Raw genomic sequence first — 24,639 nt, 5'->3', positions numbered from 1 at the left:
AAGCAGAATCGGATTCACGGGGAGGCCGTCTTTGAAGACCAGCCCCTGTAGTCCCTCAGAATAAGATGTAGTGGAGGGAATTCTACTCTTCTACCTAAATTCTCTGAATTTAAGAAGCAGGTCAAAGTTTAAAATGCAAAATAATTTAGAATGTTTATTTTCTGCTGTTCATTTATTACTGTTTACTTTGAAATATGCAAGATGAAAGATAAATAATTGACTTTTAATTACATTTTAACACATTTCTTGAGAACTTAATTGTTGTTATAAGCCATCTTTAGTACTGATTTTTTCTGTTTCTTAGGCTTTCCTCTTGACCTCTCGTCACTCCCAAGTTTCTCCAGGGAGCAGCTTATACAGAGAGAGAAACAGCTAGCCGGTGTTCAGGCTTTGGCTGTGAAGGAATGTCTGAGTAAGTCATCATGTGTGCCTTTCATTCTGTTGTAAGAATGTTGACTTGTTCAGACCTAATTTATTTTAACACTTTTTTCTTACACACTTTCTTTTAGATATGATACTCACTTGTAGAACTATCTTTTTTTGTGTGGGAGGTGAAGCAGAAAAGAATAGCTTCATTGCTTTGCCAGGCAAAGGAGCCACAGTGGGCTCCTGCCCTTGAAAACTGTGTCCCAACCCAGGGGAGTCTGTTGAGGAGTTTTATGGCAACGGTTCGAGGGTGGCGTTGCTGACAAAATTACTGTGTGTGCAAGGTCTTAGGTGGTTGGTCTCCTTTTTTTTTTTAATTAAATTTTTTTTATTGTAGTCAAAGTCACATAATATAAAACATACTATATTTTAATCCTGTTTAACTGTGCAGTTCAGTGGCACTAACTACATTCTTAATAGAGGTAATGTAGGGTAGAAACGGTCTGTAAATTTTTTCCCACCAGATTAAGAATATTCCTATTTACTTGTATATTGCGGTTACCATTTATTATAATTGTCCAGGAAAATTTAGTTTCTCATTATTTTTAATTGTATACCATAAAGAATACTTCCTGGTTAATGTAGTCATCTTTACAAAATTTCTCTTTATATCATTTAGCCAGAGGAAAGGAAAGTAGAGATTGCAAACAGAATAAAATATAAATTTAGAGAAATTAATATGTTAACTTGAGCATTGCTTCTTAGACTTTAACCATAACTAAGCACATTGCACATATTGAGTGAAGTTGGATCATGGGTTTTTCTTTACTCAAGAAATTGACACTTTTTTAAGGGTTGTTATTTAAAATTTTTTCCCTCTTTCTAAATGTTAACTTGGTTATCAATCTTAACATTGTTTTCATAAATAATCATTCATTAATACCTGATAGGGACTTAAGCTAATTAATATAGAATTTCTAAAACCTTGATTCAGCTTGTGAGGCTTCATTAGTTGCATATAGAAAAAATGATTATTACGTACACACACTATAAAATGAAAAATACCACTCTTTAAAAGCATTTAAAAATATTTTGGATTCGATAGTTCATTTTATTCAATGGAAAATAATTTTAGAATACCTGGTCTTAATAATTTGTATAAGAATTACTACTTTTTTATTTGTACAAAGCCAGAGTAATTGTGTAGTCTTGAACTCCTCAAACCACTTTTTTTTGACTATGAAAATAATAGGATATAATTGGGAAAGGCAAATTAGTTTCAATAAAAGGTAGTATGTATTAACCCAAGGAAAAATAAGGAAAAAACCTAAAAATGGCATTTTTGATCCAGCATCTCTGACTCCTGAGCATATATCTGTAAAAGATGGAAACTGTCATTCAAAAGGATATGTATACCCCAGTGTTCATAGCAACAGTGTTTATAATAGCCGAGACATGGAAGCAACCTAAATGTCCATCAACAGATGAATGGATAAAGAGGGTGTGGAATATTACAACAATAAAAAAGAAAGAAAGAATACCGTTTGCAGCAACATGGATAAACCTAGAGATCCTCATACTAAGTGAAGTCAGACAGAAGATGAATATCATATATCACTTACGTGTGAAATCTAAATGGATGATACAAATAAACTTATTTATAAAACAGAAGTAGACTCACAGACATAGAAAACAAACTTATGGTACCAAAGGAGAACAGGAGAACGCAGAGCAGGGAGAAGGGTGGATAAATGAGGAATTTGGAATTAGCAAATACAGACTGCTATATATATATATAGATAAACAACAAGGTCCTGATGTATATAGCACAGGGAACTATATTCAGTACCTTGTAATAACAGAAAAGAATCAGAAAAAGAATATATGTGTGTCTCTGAATCATTTTGCTACACACCTAAAAGTAACATACCGTGTAAATCAACTATACTTCAGTTTAAAAGGAAGAAAAAGCTGAAATACCACTGAAATCCTAGTGTTTTTGTGGATAAAACCCCTATATTTCAAACATTTACTTGTTTGGTGTTATTTACTTCTGACTTTGTTCTAGCCCTGCTAAACCTGTCTGTAGGCTTTGAATCTTTGCCATAAGCCTCTGGCAGCTCCTTAAAACTAAGTTCCTTTAGCGTCTTCCCTCTCTTATCTTCACCTCTCTTCCTGACCCTTCCAACCAGAAAAACTGAGAGCGGAAGAGCATGCAGCTCCCTGAAGCTGGTCCGTCTCTCTTCTGGGTAAGGCCATCCCTCCTGCTTGGTTGGGAAGGGAATATAATCAAGTTGTTGCCTGTAGGTGTGACTAGAAGCTCTGCCTCGGGGAGGGGGAAAGAGGAAGTGCTAAATAAATGCTGAAAATGTGGAAGCACCAGCAGCTGAGTTATAACCCAGGCAGGAGCTGGAAGGATGGCCTCAGCACTGGGCAAGGACCGGTAGGGGTCTGGAGGTTGAAGGAAGCCTCAGAGCTGAGACGTCAGCTCTGGGGATATCCATGCACTGGCCAAGTGCAATCTGAAGCGTTAAATCTTGATTAAGATGAGTGACCCACTTAATCTATTATGGTGGAATTATTTGCTGAGCCAATCTCTCCTTTACCCAGAGAGTGAGTACTGAGTTGAAAATCTGGGGACAAAGGTTCAGATTTCATGCATCTCTGAAGGTAGAGGAGGATGACAACAAATGACGTTTCCAGTGTAAGAGAATCTTAGTGTCTCTTTCAGTGATCTTCAGAGAAGTGAATATAAATATAAAAGTATTTAAATTGATGTAGTTAATTTATACCTGATGAAAATGAATGGGAAAGCTTTCTTTGGGTAAAAGTTAATGTTTCAGTATCAGTATAGATTGTAGTTTCTGCTGGAAAACAAGTTGTTCAAAATTCTTTTCAAAATTATTAATCAGACATGGGTTAAACTTACTATCTCCCCCAATATTTCTCTGACTACTGAGTTAGAATGAGCAACTGGGAAAGTTTGCATGAAAATTTTATTTTTAAAAATTATCTTAATTTTTAACTATACATAGATATTTAGATATAGACATTTGAAATGATACATAAATTTTATAATTTATGTCTAACTGATCTTTTGTAATTTATAAACTTTTATAATTAGAAGTATTAAATATCCTGTTTCTCTGATTTGTAAAGAAAAGGCTTGGGGCTTCCCTGGTGTCCAGTGGCTGAGGTGGGCTACCGGTGTAGGGGCCAGGTCTGACCCCTGGTCAGCGAACTAGATCCCACGTGCCACGACTTAGACCTGGTTTAGCCAAATAAAATATTAAGAAAATAAAAAAGACAAAAGGTTTAAGAACACTGAGTGATTTTTAAATAAAAACTGCTCAGTGTGATGCAGAACAGATTCCAAAATAGCAGCATTGTCATATCGCTCCAGGACTGTGGTCACAATTCTGAGTTCCCCACGTTGTTTTTAAATTTATAGAGCCCGGTGCAAACCTGATTGTTGTTCATTCTGCTGATATTTTTAGATGTTTTACACTCTATTTTCCTTTACTAAGTCCTGAGTTATTACTAGCTTATTTTAGGAATAGCATTCTTTTGTGAATTCATTTTAAGACTTTAGTCCAATATTTTTCTCCCAGATCTTTATCTGTCACTTGTGTTACAGACTCATCTGTGTAGGGATTATTTTTCACCTAAGGTGAAAACCCACTAGAGTGGGTTTCCCTGCCCTTCTCCAGGGGATCTTCCCAACCCAGGATCAAACTGAGGTCTCCTGCTTCACAGGCGGATTCTTAACCATCTAAGCCACCAGGGAAGCCCACTTACCTACGTACCTATCTATAAATTTACTACTGAGTCATGTAGTATATGATGGTCAATTTTCCTTTCTTGTATAATCTTTGTTTTTCTTGTGGTTGATAATCACCTTATTTTTAATTTGCCCTTTCTTCTGTAGAGGCAAAAATACTTTTATGTTTCTCCAAAGCCTCCAACATTTCTGCCACACACCTGTTGTTAAATTTATTGTATATTCAAACACAACAGTTCCTTTTTATTTCTCATAGGTTTTTTTCTGGAGTATTTCATATTTTAGTGTATTTTGAACAAAATGTGTCTTAGACCTACTGACATCTTAGAGACTTCTCTTTCCTCTTTTCGTTTGGAATCTCCTATTCTCTAGACCCCTTGACCTCCTTTTTTTTTTTTTGGATTACTCCCTTGTTTGGTTGGAGCATGTCTTGCATTAGCTTCCTGAGTAAAAGTTTGTTCTTGGGGCATACAGTTTTCAAGCTCTTGCATGTCTGAAAATATCTTTACTAGATTGATAATTTGTCTAGACTTCCAGGTTAAAAATTGTTTGCCCTCAGAATTTTGAAGACATTGTCCCCCGTCTATTTTTTTGGCCACTTGATATGATATGTGGGATCCCCATCCGGGGATTGAACCCACACTCCCTGGCCTGGAAGCACAGTCTTAGCCACTGGACCACCAGGGTAGTCCCTGTCCCGTAGTTTCCTGTTGCTGTGCTCCTGCTGACAAATCTCATACTAGTTCTTATCCTTTAAAGTGGTCTTTTTTTAGTTTGCTTTTGCCCCCTTCTAGAACTTTTACCTCCAGAAGCTTTGTCTCTGGAAGCTTTATTCTGAATCTTAATGTGTGTACCCCCCGCTTTCCACTGTCTAGTGTATTAAACCGTGTACTTGATGAGCCACATCAGTACAAGATTCACATTTCCTAAGTCTGAAAATTTTTCTTATAATATAATTTTCTTTAATATAATTTTCTTACAATATAATTTTTCTTATAATAAATTATAATTTTTCTTATAATAAAATTTTTCTTATAATTTTCTTTAATATAATTTTCTTATAATTTTTTCTTTAATATAATTTTCTTTCACCCATTTTCTTTCTTCCTAGAACTCTTGTTGGTTATATAGCAAGCTTTTTTTGGATAGAATGGCTGCTCTTTTTTCCTGTTTCCATATTATTTTTGTTCTAGTTTCTGGGGGATGTCTTGCAGTATTTTTTAATTTTGATCTCTCCGTGCTTAATTTTAAAAAATATTTTCATGGTCATTGACTGTTCCTTTATCAGATCATCCTGTACTTGTTTCATGAGTATAGTATCTTTTCTTATTTTTGTGAAAATATTAATTGCTGGTTTGGTGATTTAGTCGTGAAGTCATGTCTGATTCTTATGACCCCATGGACTATAGCCCGCCAGGCTTCTGCGTCCATAGAAGTTTTCAGGCAAGAATACTGGAATGTGTGGCCATTTCCTTCTCCAGAGGATCTTCCCGACCTAGGGATTGAATTTGGGTCTCCTGCATTGCAGGCCGTCTGAGCCCCCAGAGAAGCCCTTGTGAGAGTATTAATCCCAGCAAACTTTCTTTGTTACCTGGAATGCTTTTGCTTCTGCTGGGCTCCTTTTTATTTTTGCTTGCTTTAGTCTTTCTGTTTCATCCCAGACTTGGCTTTTAGTTTGGGGGGGCCTAGTAAATAATACTTGTTTCCCAAATTTGGAACCAACTGAGAAATAAACTTAAGAAACACACTGATGGAGATAAATTCCTAGATTGAAGGATATGACTTTTTAGAGCTATAACGGGTTTTCTGCTGCATATACCCAGAATTGAATTTACTCCCTGAATGATAGCCAGAGCTGGGCAATCACAGATCAGGCCTGCTGTGGCGGGGCTTTCACCACCATACAGAGGCATCCTGAGGATTTGCTCACTCAGGTGGAAGTTGGAAAGGGGAGTTCTGATCAGAACATGCCTTGTTTCTTTTCCAGACCAGCTCAGTGGGTGATGGGAGGGAGCAGGAAGCTGGAAGAATTGCTGAATTGAACTCTTTACATGTCTGAACATGAGACCATGAAATGCAGAGTTCCCTGTCCCCTCTACCCCTTTCATTAAATGTCTGGTGATTTTTTTCCCCCCTGTCCTGTTTTAACTGGGAAATTTTATGTGTCACTCTAATGTAATATTTGGCAAGCTTCAAGAGTGGTGGAGTAACTATTCAACATTTTGTTTGTGAGGTCCTCTCCTTAATTCTACCGTAGTGTCAGTATCTAGCTCTTTTCTCCTGGGGCATTCAGTTTTTCAAAGGGAGAATCCTTTCATCTTTGCAGTGGGGCATCTGTAGTTGCTGTCTTTCTGGCCACCGGGTTGAAAGTCTGACCTTTCAGTATTAGCCTCTGCTTAATCTTGTAGTCTAACCCTCCAGCATCAACACCAGCTTTTTTGTTGTTGTTCAGTTGCTAAGTTGTGCCTGGCTCTGCACCCCCATGAACTGCAGCATGGCAGGCTTCCTTGTCCTGCACCATCTCCCGTTCCTGATAGGCTGTGATCTGAGGTTCCTCCTCCTCTGTTTCTACCCCAAAATGAGAGCAGAGTCATCTGGCTTGAGGGCGCATCCATTATCTGTCTTGCGGGACCTTCCTGTTTCGATTAACCCTTTCTCTGCTCTGCTGACTCAGTTACCACTCCACCATCATCTTATCCTCCAAAATTCGTTGAAAACTGCCGTCATTTAGTGTTTATTCTTTTGTTGTCCTTTTTTAATTCCTCAGTTGTGATTCTGAGTTTTGAGTAGGAGAGGGAATAGACGGACATGACCAGACCACCACGCTTAACTGAGAGTGCTGCAGGTTTTATTTTCACGTGAGCACCCACATAAGGCCGTTCTTCATCCTCTGCGGTGTGTTTCTGAAAACTTCTGTAAACTTGTTTTGACTGTTGCTCACCTTTTAGTGTTAACAAATTACTCTGTTTCACATAACTGGAAATTCTTCTATTACCTTCAAATGAGACTGAAAGGAAAATAGGCCTACACAAGAATGCTGATTTGCTTGAGAAATTCATTTCTTTTACTTTTGAAAGTATTTCCCCTAAAATACAGTAGCTCACAGGGTTTTAAATAACAGTTATATTGTTAATCATATTGATTTGTTGTCTTATAGAAAGGAGAAAGTTGGCAAAGCAGCGTGAGGTGATTTCTGTGGATGAACTCAAAAGTCTGCTAACATGCACAAGGGAACGCTTTTTAGGTCATTTTGATGCTGTTCTTCCTAAAACAAGTCTAATAAAGACAGACAAAACGTCCAGTATGTTACATGGTAAGTTTTTGTTACTTTAAATAGTAGTCCTTTTTTTGTGTGTAGCATTTATGAGAGTTATTATTAAAACTTATAAAATGTATTGATCAAAATCTATCAAATTGTAGCAGTAATATATTTGTGTGTACAAGTATGTGTGTAAATATCAATATGTTGTATTTTTCATCATTTAGACATTAGAAATTTTCTGATGACCTTTTTTGTTAAGCACGTTCAGTATAATTGTTTTTGAGCGAAGGAGAAGCACTTTAAGGTAATTCCTCTTAAAACTGTTACTAAGCTGCTGGAATGGATGGGTTTCTATTAAGCTATATTTTCATAAGATGAGAAAAGTAGAACTTACTAAACTTAATGTAGTTAAAACTACATATAATAAGATGCTCCACACTTGCCATTTGTTATAGTAGGAAGTCACCAAACTTACTGAAGGAGCAGGAAATCATTTCTATATTAACTTGGTATTTCTTTCTGTTTTCCTGCTTTCTGTTCTAGTGATGAATTTGCATGGAGTGAAGCTCTTCAGGATTTAAAAAGGACGCGTTTAACAGTTGCCTGGCATTGTAAATGTATAGGATAATTTTTTGTTGTTATTCTGTGAAAATCATTTTTATCCCATACATTAATAAGAAAATGGCCATAGAATCAAATTAATAATAATGTTTGTTGTGTGCCTTTTCTCTATTTGATGCCAGGAAGGCACACAAAGAATTAAAAGTTTGGGTGGGTCCTTGACTTTCAACAGGCTTATGATCTAGTTGGAAAAGAATATCAGCACAGCGTCTCGTGCCATGTGTGAAGGCCAGGCCTTTGGGGCGAGACGGCCAGGGCTCAGGCCTTCAGCTGAGTGCCTTTGGGCAGGTTCTTCAACCTCTCCATGCCTGGTTCCTCATGTTTCAGATGGGGATAATAATATTACCCAGTTATTATGGGTAATATTATGGCTTAGTATGAGGATTAACTGAGGTGATTCCTGTGAAACACTTAGAATGTAATCATCTCCAAAAGCTGTGACCGGTCACTCATGCTGCCATTGTAGCTGCTGTTACTATCAGTGCACCTTAGTCACCAGGTCACTCCTGTGACTCACAGGAGTGCTTGTCTGCCCCTTAATATTTAGCCTATGGCATTTACATTTATATAGGTTGCATACTCAAATTTAATAATTTATATTGTAATATTTAGGGGGATAATTAATATTTACTTTTATTTAACATGGCTTGTATTCTTCTGTGAACATAGCCTGTAATTGTTCAGAACTACTAATGATTTTTTTCTTTATCCATTTTTTGAAAAGCCATGCCAGCATTGTAAAGCAGATTATTTCATCATGAAGCTTATTCTTCCATGAAATAGTCCGTATTTCACCACCCTTATTAAGAAGCAGGAACTACTATACTTGGATGGTGTTTGGTTGGGGCAATCCAGTATAGACATTAAAAATATTTTTAACTATTGAAGACTAAATAGTTTAAAAGTAAAGGGAGAATGGTATGCAGTTGGCTTCTGTTTTCATCTGTGATTAATTTTTTCTTTTTAGTTCAAAAATTTCTTCCCAAATCATTATCACTTTGTAAGACCCTAAAGTATAAAATGGGTATTTTTTGTCAGGGTTGACAGTTAGTCAAACAGCTAATGTCCAGTAATTTTCAGTCAATTTATTTTGGAATCCATTAGTACAGTTAGTGATTTTGTCAGTCTTGAAACATTGAGATGTCCTCATAATTAATATTGAGAATGGAAGATGGCCCTCTGTCTTTAATGAGAATTGTAGATTATCCAACAATCTCAATGTTAATTCACTGCACCATACTGACCAAAAAGATAAGACACTCTTACATATAATACTTTATTAGTAGTAAAATAGCATTTAATGTTAGTGATTTACTTGAAAATGGATATGTTAAAGCATCTTACATTAATATATGTGAGAATTATTTCTAAAGTAATCTTTACCCTCAAACGTCTTAAGTTATTTATGGTATTATTGTACTTTTGAGAATGAAGTAATCTTTTAAAAATATAAATTTTTCAGGATATTGGTGCTAATTCCTCTTTCTAATATGGAGATCACATATTATATCCCATATATTCTCCACAGAGTTGTCTCTTTTTCATTTAGAACTAATTTCACAAAAATAACAAAGTTATGCTTTCATTCCCTATGAGTCCTTGCAGTGCTAATTCCTCTTCTGAATTCTAGCCCATAACTTTTATTATGAGGAGAATGTAAAATAAAGCTCAATACTAATTTTTTTTAATCATTTCCAAAAAACTTTTCTATGCCATTTTGCATAGTTCAGGTCATCAGAGACGCCCTTAATAAATGCCTGAGGCAGGCATTGCACAGTTAATCCAGCTGGTTCTTACGTGTGCATCTACACGTACACATCTTTATATGGCGAAATCCAGTGTGTCAGTACCGTTCAGTACTCACATGTGTTTCTTTCTCTTCAGATAACAGTTCACTGGAGCTTACTTCTTCCCGCCTAGTGGAGACTAATCCTCTGGAGTGGCCAGAAAGGCATGTCCTTCAAAATTTGGAAACTTGTGAAAAAGCTAAACAAAAAATGAGGTAACGTTTAAATAGCTTATTATTTTTTATGATCTTTATTTTTTCTTAATCCTTAAATTGTGTTTAGGAAATAGTAATTTATGGTTTTATTGTAAACGATATGTGTGCTTACTGTAGATAGATAGATGGGTAGATCGAGATAGACTGTTGCAGAGTAAGGTGTCCAGGAAATGCTCTTCCCCTTCCATATTCTACTTGTCCTTTCTGGGTGTACATAATCACAGGTAATAGGTTAGTGTATGACTTCCAGAACATCTTCCACAGAAGTACAAAAACATATGAATATGAAAGAGAAATTTAAAAAATATAGGAGTGTGTGTGTGTGTGTGTGTGTATGTGTATGTATGTGTGGTCACTCAGTCGTGTCCAACTCTTTGTGACCCCATGGACTGGGGCCCACCAGGCCCCATGGCCTGGGATTCTGTCCATGGGATTCTCCAGGCAAGAATACTGGAGTGGGTTGCCATTTCCTTCTCCACAGGAATGTGTAAAATAAAGTAAAAGTACTCTTTTCCTTGAGGCCGTTTTAAAATGTTCCTGTTTTACATTTTATGTTTGTATATATTAACTGTCTCTAAGAGGCAGAGTTTGTTTTCGCTTTGTTTGGGTTAGTATATAGCAGGCACTCAGTACATCATAACTGTCTCTAAGAGGCAGTTTGTTTTCGCTTTGTTTGGGTTTAGTATATAGCAGGCACTCAGTACATCATAACTGTCTCTAAGAGGCAGAGTTTGTTTTCGCTTTGTTTGGGTTAGTATATAGCAGGCACTCAGTACCTCACTGTTGAGTGGTGGAAGAATGGAATAAAGAAAAGGGATTTGACTGTTGCATTGCCCTCCCAAATATTGCAAATCACGTTCATATTTTTAGCTCCTCTGCTGAGAACATTTATCACTTCAGATCTGTCTAGTCAAAGGTATGATTTTTCCAGTAGTCATGTATGCATGTGAGAGTTGGACTATAAAGAAAGCTGAGCGCCAAAGAATTGATGCTTCTGAACTGTGGTGTTGGAGAAGACTCTTGAGAGTCCCTTGGACTGCAAGGAGATACAACCAGTCCATCCTAAAGGAAATCAGTCCTGAATAGTCATTGGAAAGACTGCTGCTGAAGCTGAAACTCCAACACTTTGGCCACCTGAGCAAAGAGTTGACTCATTTGAAAAGACCCTGATGCTGGGAAAGATTGAAGATGGGAAGAGAAGGGGATGACAGAGGATGAGATGGTTGGATGGCATCACAAACTCAATGGACATGAGTTTGAGTAAACTCCGGGAGTTGGTGAAGGGAGGCCTGGCATGGTGCAGTCCATGGGGTCGCAAAGAGTCGGACACAACTGAGTGACTGAACTGAACTGGTAACATTTTGTTCATAGATAGATATCAACAAATATTTACTGAGTACCAACTGTGTGTTAGGCTCTCCTGTTAGAGCTTGCCTTTTAAGAAGGAGAGACAGTCAACAGAACTCAATAAGCAGACAAGTAAACACAAGGCTTGGAAACCTATCTGTGTGTAACGAATGAGGCTGCGGGACTGAAGGAGAGTGGTTTTATTTGTTGGCATGGGAGGGATGGCCAGGGCGGGCACCCTGAGGAGTTACGCTGGAGCTGAGATCTCATGGGTAAATGAGCAAAGCATGTGAAGGCACTAGACCCTTACAGGTGTTCATGCGGTCTTTGGATCATAAGTGCCTTGGTAAGCTTTTCATGGATTTTCTGTCAGAGTGATGTGATCTGATTTTGCAAAATAACGTACTTTTTTGTGGTGAATGGATTGTGGGAGGAAGATAGTAGGAACAGACAGATCACTTAGGTGGCTTTTTCTGTAGGCTGAGAGGTAACTTTGAGTTCTAACTAGAGCAGTAGTGGAGACAAGTTTGGAGAATATTTTGGTGCTAAGCTAGGGAAAAAAAGAAACTTCCTGTTTTTTTCCTGCCCGTTTTCTCTGAGAAGAGAGAGAGAGGCATCTGAGACAGTTTAGATTTCTGGCTTGAACAGCAGGTGGGTGGTGTCCTCATGGTTTGAGGAAGATGGGTAAGTTGAAACAAGGGTGGGTTTGGGGAGAAAGATCAAGAATTCTGCTTTAGGGATGCTTTATTTGACCTGTGGATTATGCATGTGGGCATATTAGGTGGAGAAATCTGGGAGTTTGTTTGGAGTTATCACCAAAAGGGTTTCTTTAATATATGCTAGTGGATGAGATGACATGGTGAGGCTGTATAGAAAAAGAGGAGGGTGTAAGGCTGTTCCCTGGGGCTCTGTGACATTCACAGCTCAGGAGGAAAACGCCAGTCTAGAAAGAAGATGGAGGAAAGGACAGGTTGCCCATGAGACCTTGGATTTCCTGCTCGTCGATTTCAGATTGTGTGTTTCCACTTCCCGTTGTGAAGGACGAGGATGGACATCCCTGCTTCTCTTTACCTTTTATCCTCTTTCTTCCTCTGCACCTTATGTTATTTTGCAATAGATAATCTTTTTTTTCCTTAAAGTTATTTTTCTCCCATTTTTCTGACTTGATACTCTCATTTGGACTGACCCTGTCTACCTGCACAGCTGTTGTCCTGGTATTTCTTTTGGTTACATTTCTAGATTAGATTAGACCTGTATTTTCTTGGATCTCATATCTTAATAAGAAGTCTGATGTGACATGGATTTTTGTTCCTTAATAGGTATTTTATTCTGTCTCTGAAACTTTTAGAATTTTCTGTTTTCCTTAATTTTCTGAAATTACATGAGGCCCTCATGGTGTGCAATGTTTTGGTCTTGAGGCTTTTGCCTTTTTATTAGCTCTTGGAAATCAGTTCAGTCGCTCAGTCGTGTCCGACTCTTTGCGACCCCATGAACCGCAGCACGCCAGGCCTCCCTGTCCATCACCAACTCCCGGAGTTCACCCAAACCCATGTCCATTGAGTCGGTAATGCCATCCAGCCATCTCATCCTCTGTCATCCCCTTCTCCTCCTGCCCTCAGTCTTTCCCAGCATCAGGGTCTTTTCAAATGAGTCAACTCTTCGCATCATGTGGCCAAAGTAATGGAGTTTGAGCTTCAGCATCAGTCCTTCCAATGAACACCCGGGACTGATCTCCTTTAGCTCTTGGGAATATTCTTCTATTATTTCTTTGATAGTATTTGTCCTTCTGTTTTCTTTCTTCCTTATTTGTAATGATCTGTTTTACCTAATTTTAGATGCCTCAGATTGATTTTTCAATTATATTTGATTCTTCTTTCAATAATCCATGTCTTTGGACTTTCTGGGCAGCTCGGTGATAGAGAGTCAGCCAGCCAACGCAGGAGGCACCAATTCAGTGCCTGGTCTGGGTCGGTCCCGTGTGCTACAGGGCACTTTGTGCCACAGCTGCTGAGCCTGTGCTTTAGAGCCTGTGAACGGCAACTGTTGAGCCCGCATGCCACTACTGCTGAGGCCTGGGAGCCCTGGAGTCTGTGCTCCACACAATAAAAGACACTGCTACGAGAAGCTGGCACCTTGGAGCTAGGAAATAGCCTCCGTTCTCTGCAATTATAGAAAAAGTCCATGCAGCAGCAAGGACCCAGCACAGTGAGAAAAATAAAAAAAGTTTGAAGAATGATTCCATAAAAAAAATCATAATAGTCCATCTTTTCATCTTTTCTGCTCTGCATTCTGGTATATTTCCTCGACCTTTACTTTCATCTTTTCCAATAAGTTTTTGGCAGCTATTAAAAAAATTCCTAATAATTCTTTTTTGTTATCTAATCTTTTTTCATAGCAACCTATTCTTATTAATAATAAGAATTGAGACGATACTCTAAGGATATTAATTTATTAATTGGAATTTTCTTTTAACTTGTCTTATCTGTTCTTTAAATGATCCCATTATCCTTTAGATCTGTATCATTTGTTCCTCTGCTGTTTTTCTCTTCTGTGCAGCTTTTTAGTATCTGGTGGCCCTTGACTGTTCACAGCTGAGAATTTAGTCTTAGACTGTTTTATGTTGGTAGTTGCCTACATTTCTCTCTATATGTGTGGTTCTGTTACCTGCCTGCTGTCACCAGAATTTATCCTGGGAGAAGGGAGATGAAGGGCAGCTGGGGGGAGGTAGCTTGGGTGCTTTCAGTTCAGTTCAGTCGCTCAGTCATGTCCGACTCTTTGCGACCCCATGAATCACAGCATGCCAGGCCTCCCTGTCCATCACCAACTCCGGAGTTCACCCAGACTAACATCCATTGAGGCAGTGATGCCATCCAGCCATCTCATCCTCTGTCGTCTCCTTCTCCTCCTGCCCCCAATCCCTCCCAGCATCAGTCTTTTCCAATGAGTCAACTCTTCACATGAGGTGGCCAAAGTACTGGAATTTCAGCTTTAGCATCATTCCTTCCAAAGAAATCCCAGGGCTGATCTCCTTCAGAATGGACTGGTTGGATCTCCTTGCAGTCCAAGGGACTCTCAAGAGTCTTCTCCAACACCACACTTCAAAAGCATCAATTCTTCGGCGCTCAGCCTTCTTCACAGTCCAACTCTCACATCCATACATGACCACAGGAAAAACCATAGCCTTGACTAGAGAACCTTTGTTGGCAAAGTAATGTCTCTGCTTTTCAATATGCTATCTAGGTTGGTCATAACTTTCCTTCCAAGGAGTAAGTGTCTTTTAATTTCATGGCTGCAGTCACCATCTGCAGTGATTTTGGAGCCCAAAAAAATAAAGTCTGACACTGTTTCCACTGTTTCCCCGTCTATTTGCCATGAAGTGATGGGACCAGATGCCATGATCTTCGTTTTCTGAATGTTGAGCTTTAAGCCAACTTTTTCACTCTCCACTTAACTTTCATCAAGAGGCTTTTTAGTTCCTCCTCACTTTCTGCCATAAGGGTGGTGTCATCTGCATATCTGAGGTTATTGATATTTCTCCCGGCAATCTTGATTCCAGCTTGTGTTTCTTCAAGGGCTGTATTCTGGGGGTTTCGCCGCTGATGGTAGGACAGGCACTTAGTTCTGGATCTTCAGAGTACAGTTTTTCTCTTAGAGGTAAAAGCATGAATCTAAGATGTGGAGTGGGAGGGTGTTCAGGTAGAGTTCTGAAAATGTATCAGGTGATGGCTGCCCGTTGCCACTCTGAGCTCTGGATTAGAGCCTGCCTGTGGTTTCCTGGGAGACGAAGACGTAGTCTGCCTTCTCTATAGGTTCCTTTTAATTCCTGCTGAGGAGTATTCTAGTCATTCCTGGAATTCATTGAACCCTTTGGTCCACTCCTCTTCCTTCTTCCTTTTTGAGCCCTGTTATAAACTTAGTGCCTGGTACTTCAGCATTGTGATTTTTCTTCTTTTGAATGGAGAGGTTAATGTGTATGTTTGATGCATCATCTTGAACCAGAAGAAGCTTGTTTGTAGTTTAGGTGTAGCTCAAATACCACCTTTCTCTTAAGGCTTGTATAAATGCTGCAGTTAAAAGACTGTGCTATTACTTCTTTCATGAGACTTGTTTTATTGTGCCTTTCCTGCCTCATTCTACACTGATGTATTTATCTCCTTTCGCTCTCCTTCCCTCCTTTCTCCTACTTTAAGTCATACCTGTACACAGTCATGAACAGTGATTAGGGGTCTATAAATTATGATCAGTGAACTTTTTTTTAGTACCTCACGGTGATAATTACAGAGTAAATACTCAATACGTATTTGTGGACACTTCAAAATATGGGAGGATACCATCTGATTCTTGGCTGGAAACCAAAGTTATATAGTTTCATAATTTGTTTTATGTTAAAACAGATTCAGCTGAAGAATAAAAGACCATTACAGAGTGACATTCAGAAATCATAAGGATTTGGTTTTGTTTATTTATTTGGCTGTGAGTGAAAGTCACTTGGTTGTGTCCAACTCTTTGTGACCCCATGGACTCTACCATCCCTGGACTTCTCCAGGCAAGAATCCTGGAGTGGGTAGCCTTTCCCTTCTCCAGGGGATCTTCCCAACCCAGGGGTGAAACCCAGGTGTCCCGAACTGCAGGCGGGTTCTTCCCCGCTGAGCAGCAGGGCAGCCCTTGTTGGCCGTGTTAGGTCTTTGTGGCGGGGCGCCGGCTCCTCTTCGTGGTGGGGTGCCAGCTCCTTGTTGGGTGCTTGGGCTTCTTGAGCTTTGTCATGCAGGTGAGGCTTGCTGCTCCGTGGCATGTGGGATCTTACTTCCCTGACCAGGAATCGAACTTCTGTACCTGTACTGGAAGGCAGATTCTCAATGACTGGACCACAGGGAAGTACCAGGAATTTGGTTTTAGACAAACTCAGTCACCTGTTATGTGACTTTGTTGACTCATCTGTAAGATGGAGATAACAAGCCCAGTTCTACTTCAAAGTTCCGAAAATTTAATGAGATAATGTATGAAAAAATACTTTGTAAGTTTGGAAACACTAAAAAGTGTTGTCAGTGTGTCTTGTTTTGTTTTTTACTCAAGATGTATCTTGTTGGTATACTTTATCACAAACGGGGCTTTTAAATTTTTCTGATATTTTTATGTCCTGGGTTCTATGTAAATGCAAAGTATGCATTTCCCCATCACAACTGGACTATCAAATGATTGAGAATAATATTGATTAAGATTTTGTTAGTCACTGTTAGAGAATGGCTATATAGAAATTAAATTGACCTCATCATGTAGTTCTTACCCTCCTGGGATACAGCGTTTTGAGTGTTTTCTTGTTTGACTGTTTTTATGAGATATATATTTTCAATTTAAAAATAAAGGGAATGAGTAGAAGAAAGAGACACTGTTGTATAGAAATATGTCTTAAGGCCATAATGTCAGCATTTTAATTGTATAATTATCAATAAAAATGCTTGAGTGATTAATCAGGAAACAGTTGAATTAATACAAAGTCAGGAAATTAATGTTCTGTGCAGGTATTGAAAGATTTTATTTTTGCTTTTGTGACAGAGTAATAGTATGATTTGTAACTCAATGCTTGAGAAAACCTGTAGCATTCTCTGCTACTGTTTTCTTCTTTCCAGTTTTTAAAAACTGAGCTTTTTGGGTTCATAGAGTGATAGAGTAGAATTGGTACCTAATTCAGAGTCAGGCTAGTTCTGATTCTGTCATTTAAAAAATCTTGGCACCATGGGTCTGTAAGGCACTATTGTGTGGTAAGAATAGTAATCGTTTTTTAGGCTTGGTATGATACGAACTTTACAAAGTTCTTATTTTCAGGTGTTAATTTCATTTCGAGATAAGACCTGTCCTGTCTTTTTCAAGGGACTTTGTGAGGATTAAGAATATATTGTAGGGACTTCCCTGGTGGTCCAGTGGTTGGGAGTCCACCTTGCAATGCAGGGGACACAGATTCGAGCCCTGGATGGGGAACTAAGATCCCACATGCTGCAGAGGAAGCAACAACTGAGCCCTCTCACTCCAAAGCCCATGGGCCACAAGGAGAGCCTGTGCACAGCAACAGAAGATCCTGTGCGAAGCAGCTAGACCTGATGCAGCCAAATAAATAAAAATTTAAAAAAAAAGAGAATATATTGTATGCAGTTTGAAAAGTATGAAGTCCTGCATATATTTCAGGTATAATAACAATTTAGTATTTATTCATAATGTCATAATCATGGCTAGAAGAGATCTTTGAGAAATATCTGATTACCATCTCATTTCATGGTTGTGCTTTACGTAATCTTTGAAGTTTATAGAACATTGGAACATTCGGTTTCTGCCTTCAGAATTTACAATATTATGGGGCTTTGGAACATACAAGAGAGTTTAGATTTAAATTTTATAGATTTGATGACTTCACACTAATAATGATGGTGTGATAGTATGATAATGATAGCATGAATGTAATCAATCATGCCAAATATAAAGAATATAATTATGTGTATTTTAGTTAAGTAGTAACATTGTTTTGACATGATAACTGCAAGTTTTCCTGTAGCCTACATACAGATTTTTGAAAATATGCTTTGATTCTAAATGATTTACAAAGATTTTACTTTTTTTCTTTCTTAAATGTGTAGATCTTCAGTTTTGTGTGTGTGTGTATTTTTCTGGTTTCTGTTCATAGCAGCTTTTCCTGACCATGGAGAATTCTAATCTGCTTTTAATAAATCTACATAATTTTTTTTTCTTCTCAGAACTGGTTCATTACCTCGTTCATCTGAACAATTGCTGGGCCACAAAGAGGGTCCACGGGATTCAGTCACATTATTGGATGCTAAAGAATTGCTTAAATTCTTTACCTCAGATGGATTACCAATTGGAGATCTTCAGCCTTTACAGATTCAAAAAGGGTAAGTTATAAACTTACAACTTCCAATTAATTTTTAAGGAATCATTTTAAAAGCACATTGCCTCTTATTTCTTCAGTTATGTGTTTAGATCTAACATCCACTTAGATGTTCTGTGCCACTTTGACAAAATCTACAAGTTTGAGCCCAGTGTTTATCAGTTGACCTTAATTCTCACACGTCAGCCTAATGTTCTACTCTTTGTAGTGTTGAGTATAAAGGAAACAGGAATAATAAAAACCACCTTAACATATTTCTTATAGAAGTGAGCTTCTATTTCGTAGACAGATGGCAATACTTTTTCAGAAAAATTATAATTTGACTTGCAAAAAATTTTTTTAATTCTCTTTTCTATCACTTTCTAGTTTTGACTTTACTACTACTTAATCATAACATTGTCAGTTATGCCTAATAGTAGCAAAAAGGATAGCCTTTCAACTGAGAAGAATGGGAAAGTATAATAAAAATGATTTTGAAACTATACCAAGTAAAACTCACTGTCAACTTGAATACTTTACAACTAATTTGACTTCCAAGACAGCTTCCACTAAGTTGCTAATTAATAAAATCAGTTCAGTTCAGTCACTCAGTCGTGTCCAACTCTTTGCAACCCCATGAATTGCAGCACGCCAGGCTTCCCGGTCCATCACCAACTCCTGGAGTTCACTCAAACTCACGTCCATCGAGTCGGTGATGCCATCCAGCCATCTCATCCTCTGTCGTCCCCTTCTCCTCATGCCCCCAATCCCTCCCAGTATCAGGGTCTTTTCCAGTGAGTCAACTCTTCGCATGAAGTGGCCAAAGTACTGGAGTTTCAGCTTTAGCATCATTCCTTCCAAAGAACACCCAGGACTGATCTCCTTTAGAATGGACTGGTTGGATCTCCTTGCAGTCCAAGGGACTCTCAAGAGTCTTCTCCAACACTTAAGTTCAAAACCATCAATTCTTCGGCACTCAGCTTTCTTCACAGTCCAACTCTCACATCCATACATGACTATTGGAAAAACCATAGCCTTGACTAGATGGACCTTTGTTGGCAAAATAATGTCTCTGCTTTTGAATATGCTATCTAGGTTGGTCATAACTGGGTATTGCAAAATCGTGACATGAAATACTTGTGAGATTTGAATACCTTGTTCACTGCCCCAGTTTCTTCTTGTTAATCCATTTTTCTGAGAATCTTCCAAAGGACTTTAAAAATTATAGAACATTTTGATTACTTTTACAAAGCTTGTTTTGGCAAGTAGGACTCTTTGCGACCCCATGGACTGTAGCCTATCAGGCTCCTCCATCCATGGGATTTTCCAGGCAAGAGTGCTGGAGTGGATTGCCATTTCCTTCTCCAGGGGGTCTTCCTGACCCAGGAATCAAACCCGGGTCTCCCACATTACAGGAAGACGCTTTACCGTCTGAGCCACCAGGGAAGCCCGAATTTAAGGGTTGATTTTGGAAAGAATTTATCATGTGCGTGGTCACTAAAGAGAGAGAGAGATGGGGAGCAACTTAGGAGATATGATGGTCTTAATAGTTCTGAGTTTTAATGACTTAATGATTTTAATGACAAAAACAGTATAATTTTAGAGTAATTTTCTTATAGCTTTGAGAGATTGATAATCCTTACTGTGGGAATCAAGAAAGGGAAGAATTATATATACGTTTTCATCTATTTAGTTATTGGATTCCTGTCCTTCCAAATTATTAAGCGTGAACTGGCAGAGTCAGATGGGTTTGCCAAAACTGAATTATGTAGGTTGTACTCTTTTTGACCAGAATGTCTTTGTAGCTGCAGTGTCAAGGAGGGATACTATTAATTCTCCCTGTAGCTTACCAGTAATTTATCTAGGGAAGTTTTATATAATTCCTTGATGTTAGTAAAGAACTGTGTCATTATCAACTATATCTTGTGTTAAAGTTGAAGGATGAGCTTTCATGGTAATGACTCAAGGACCTGTGGGCTTTTATTAACTGTCTACTGAGGAACCACCTGAAAAGCAATATTAAGCAAAGTACAGGAACGACACCTGTACATATAAACGAAGTATTAAACATTGACAAAATCCATACTTATAAAGCATTTCCTTCAGAAAGAACAAGGTGTGAGTAAAATTAAACACAAATAGATAAAGTTGCTGGGAGAGATTAAAATAAATGGAAGACAACGTGGTAAAAGAAGGAATTGAAATGCTAGGCACCTAAATAGTTTTATATTACAGAATTATTCCCTTGAATAGCTAGTCATAAAATACTGGGATCATTGCCATTTATTAGTGTTACTTTATGTGAAGCACTTTAAATGAATGCATTAGAATATAAATCCTGGTTTTCAGGATTCATTAACTTGCATATGTCTTACATTTTAATGTAATAATTTCAAATGCTTATCTTAAACTCTATAGATAATATTCAGTGTCATATGGGCAGTTTTCATTACTAAAGCCAAGGGGGGGAGTGTGATAGTGAATTATTCTTGATACTCCACTACCTACTTGTTTTTCTGTTTACCATTTGTAAGTCTTCTGAAGTCAAGCCCCTGGTGTCTCCTTCTGCCTATTAGCAGTGTACAGAAACTTGCATAATTCTCCCATTCCTACCTCTAACCTGTTCTGAGCTCCAGGAATCATGATGCAGTTCATCAGAACAGTGCCTCCCAACCCAGGCAGAGAAGGAGGGCTCTTCTTAGAATAACTCAGAAAGCTTAACCTGACTGTAGGTGCCGACGTGGAGGGGCTGAGCGTGAGTGTTTATTTAAGTTCACCACGGGACTGGTTCCGACACACCTGCTGATTGGAACCAGCGTTAGAAGAAGAGCTGAGATCAGCAGTTAGTCTTTATATCCACTGATGTTTAAAAGGTCACTGATTCTTAAAATAGGTGTCAAAATGACTGTTCCCAGGCATAGAAAAATCTGGATTCCCCATGTGGTATAGTAGGAACTAAATACCTCTTTTGTTACTGAAGATTTGAGTTTGACTTTAATTATTCCACTGCAAGAAAAGAATTTAACTGTTAATAAATGCATAAGCAGTTTACTACACCAAGAATAACATATGCTTCAGGAATAATGCTGCTTCTTGAATTTCCCCTACAGATCATGTTCTATTCTTCATTTAACCATTTCTCAGAATAGTTTTGTAAAATAAGTAATATTATCATATTTAGAAGCTTGGGACAGAGAAAATGTAAGTGACGAAACCCCTAGGCTTAACCTTACTTCATTTTCTTCTTTGGCTTCCTGATATAATTCAGTTTTAATCCCATATAATATCTAGTTATAGAGAAGGAAGTCAGACTTCCTTCTTTAGACAGTTTCTTGAACTTTCTCACCAAATATATGCAAATGGAAAGCTTTTTGTTTCAGGGAGAAGACTTTTGTCCTGACACCAGAACTTAGTCCTCAGAAACTTCGCGGTTTACCTTTTGAAAAAGCTTCAGTATGTCATTATCATGGAATTGAGTGAGTTTTTAATTTTCATTTTATTCTTCTGTGTGTTCTTAATGTGGCTTATCTTCTGTGACTGTGAAGAATGACTGTAACAAACTGATAGAAGTTGAGATAGAGAACCAAAGAGAAAGTATGTCAAAAAACCCTCAAAAAACAAGTATTACATACTCAAATAATTCGTCTTCTGTTGGTAAAAGAAAGATATCTGTTGATTAATCAGTTTTACATTTAAATGTCCTATTATTAGTTATTGGGTATTTTAGTCAGAATTATTTTGGCCCCTACTTTGTATATTGTATGTAAATGTATATTTACACTACTGGGCACATTGATATTCTCTGGTCATTGTCACTGCCCAGAAACTGTTAGATGAAATGTATTCTCATTTGCAATATGTTAATTGTGTGTACATTTTTATGGAATTTTAATTGACCTGTTTGAATAAAATTTCAAAGGGTTCTCTTACTTAGAATTAGAAGCATCAGCAGTTCCTGAGGCCATGTGTGCATCTACCATTCACTGGGATAAGAAAGGAAATGATGGAAATAATATATTTTAGGTTAAATTTGCAAGACCCTAGTGGTTCATTTTGCAAACTATTTCACATTCCTAAAGCAAAGCATTATTTTATATTGATTTTCCATAAGTGAAAATAGAAAAGGACTTGATTTTACCTTGATCTCTTGCCTTCTCCGAGAAGCACCTTTATCAGTGAGCAAAAGAGATATACTACTTTGGTTGTCTTGTAAACTTAATCTTTATGTGACATAACTTTAAACCTTCTTTACTGATAGTGATTCACTCAGGGGCTAAAGATACAAAAGACTGTAAGACAAGTATTTTGGCCCTTAAGAAACATGTACTCTAGTAGGGGAGAAAGAAAGACATGACTTTAGTAGGATGTCAGTTCAATTCAGTTCAGTTCAGGCGCTCAGTCGTGTCCGACTCTTTGTGACCCCATGAATCGCAGCACTCCAGGCCTCCCTGTCCATCACCAACTCCCGGAGTTCACCCAAAATCATGTCCATTGAATCGGTGATGCCATCCAGCCATCTCATCCTCTGTCCCCTTCTCCTCCTGCCTCCAGTCCCTCCCAACATCAGAGTCTTTTCCAGTGAGTCAACTCTTCACGTGAGGTGGCCAAAGTACTGGAGTTTCAGAATGTAAACGGTGTTAAAAATACCAGTATATAACACTTCCCAGTGTGTGAAACAAGTAAACACCACAAATTGAGAATTCCATTGAGGACATCTGAACTAAGTTTGAAGGAATGAAGAGGAATTTATCTGACCAAAAAGGCAGTGTCTATGGGAGGAATGAAAACCACAATCACAGGAAACTAACCAAACTGATCACATTGACCACAGCCTTGTCTAACTCAGTGAAACTATGAACCATCCCATGTGGGGCTACCTAAGAAGGACGGGTCATGGTGGACAGGTCTGACAGAATGTGGTCCACTGGAGAAGGGAATGGCAAACCATTTCAGTATTCTTGCCTTGAGAACCCCATAAATAGTATGAAAAAAACAAAAAGATAATGACACTGAAAGATGAACTCCCCAGGTCAGTGGGTGGCCTGTTGGAGGTGCTACTGGAGATCGGTGGAGAAATAACTCCAGAGCATGAAGAGGCTGAGCCAAAGCAGAAACAACATGCAGTTGTGGATGTGCCTGGTGATAGAAGCAAGGTCCAATGCTGTAAAGAACAGTATTGCATAGGAACCTGGATTGTTTGGTCCATGATTCAAGGCAAATTGGAAGTGGTCAAACAGGAGATGGCAAGACTAAACATTGACATTTTAGGAATCAGTGAACTAAAATGGACTGGAATGAGTGAAATTAATTCAGATGACCATTATATCTACTACTGTGGCCAAGAATCCCTTAGAAGAAATGGAGTAGCCCTCATAGTCAACAAGAGAGTCTGAAATGCAGTACTTGGGTACAATCTCAAAAATGACAGAAGATCTCTGTTCATTTCCAAGGCAAACCATTCAGTATCACAGTAATCCAAGTCTTTGCCCCAACCAGTAATGCTGAAGAATCTGAAGTTGAATGGTTCTACGAAGACCTACCAGACCATCTGGATCTAACACCCCAAAAAGATGTCCTTTTCATTATAGGGGACTGGAATGCAAAAGTAGGAAGTCAAGAAACACCTGGAGTAACAGGCAAATTTGGCCTTGAAGTACAGAATGAAGAAGGGCAAAGGCTAATAGAGATTTGCCAAGAGAATGCACTGGTCATAGCAAACACCCTCTTCCAACAACACAAGAGAAGACTCTACACATGGACATCACCAGATGGTCAACACCGAAATCAGATTGATTATATTCTTTGCAGCCAAAAATGGAGAAGCTCTATACAGTCAGCAAAAACAAGACCAGGAGCTGACTATGGCTCAGATCATGAACTCCTTATTGCAAAATTCAGATTTAAATTGAAGAAAGTAGGGAAAAACACAGACCATTCAGGTATGACCTCAATCAAATCCCTTAGGATCATACAGTGGAAGTGACAAATAGATTCAAGGGTTTGATCTGATAGAGTGCCTGAACAACTAGGGACAGAGGTTTGTGACATTGTAGAGGAGGCCTTACAAATAGCTGAGAAAAGAAGAGAAAGGCAAAGGACAAAAGGAAAGATATACCCATTTGAATGGAGAGTTCCAAAAAATAGCAAGGAGAGATAAGAAAGCCTTCCTCAAAGAAATAGAGGAAAAGAACAGAATGGGAAAGACTAGAGATCTTTTCAAGAAAATTAGAGATACCAAGGGAACATTTCATGCAAACAATGGGCACAATAAAGGATGGAAATGGTATGGACCTAACAGAAGCACAAGATATTAAGAAGAGGTGGCAACAATACCCAGAAGAACTATACAAAATAGATTTCATGACTCAGATAACCACGATGGTGTG

The 24,639-nt window shown here is 38.3% G+C and overlaps 1 protein-coding gene across 10 annotated transcripts in view; it reads left to right on the top strand.

The window, feature by feature from the left end:
• Positions 1-24,639, top strand: part of MTBP (MDM2 binding protein) — a 76,615-nt gene that overhangs the window by 34,714 nt on the left and 17,262 nt on the right. For 8 of the 10 annotated variants that reach the window (XM_086335676.1, XM_086335679.1, XM_086335678.1 and 5 more), the window contains 5 exons: positions 305-412; positions 7,305-7,460; positions 9,915-10,032; positions 18,123-18,278; positions 21,634-21,729. In XM_086335676.1, coding sequence (XP_086191802.1) covers positions 305-412; positions 7,305-7,460; positions 9,915-10,032; positions 18,123-18,278; positions 21,634-21,729 — 634 coding nt within the window. Of the gene's footprint in view, positions 1-304; positions 413-7,304; positions 7,461-7,952; positions 8,026-9,914; positions 10,033-17,247; positions 17,508-18,122; positions 18,279-21,633; positions 21,730-24,639 lie in introns of those variants that run through there. The other 2 variants (XM_086335682.1, XM_086335683.1) reach the window with 2 other exon arrangements.

This window comes from Bos grunniens, chromosome 14 (assembly GCF_055505025.1).
Source record: "Bos grunniens cultivar Pamir isolate PY7600 chromosome 14, Bosgru_T2T1.0, whole genome shotgun sequence".
In the NCBI taxonomy this organism is placed as follows: Eukaryota; Metazoa; Chordata; class Mammalia; order Artiodactyla; family Bovidae; genus Bos; species Bos grunniens.
The sequence above is the reverse complement of the archived record's forward strand: the minus strand, read 5'-3'. Positions and strand labels throughout refer to the sequence as shown.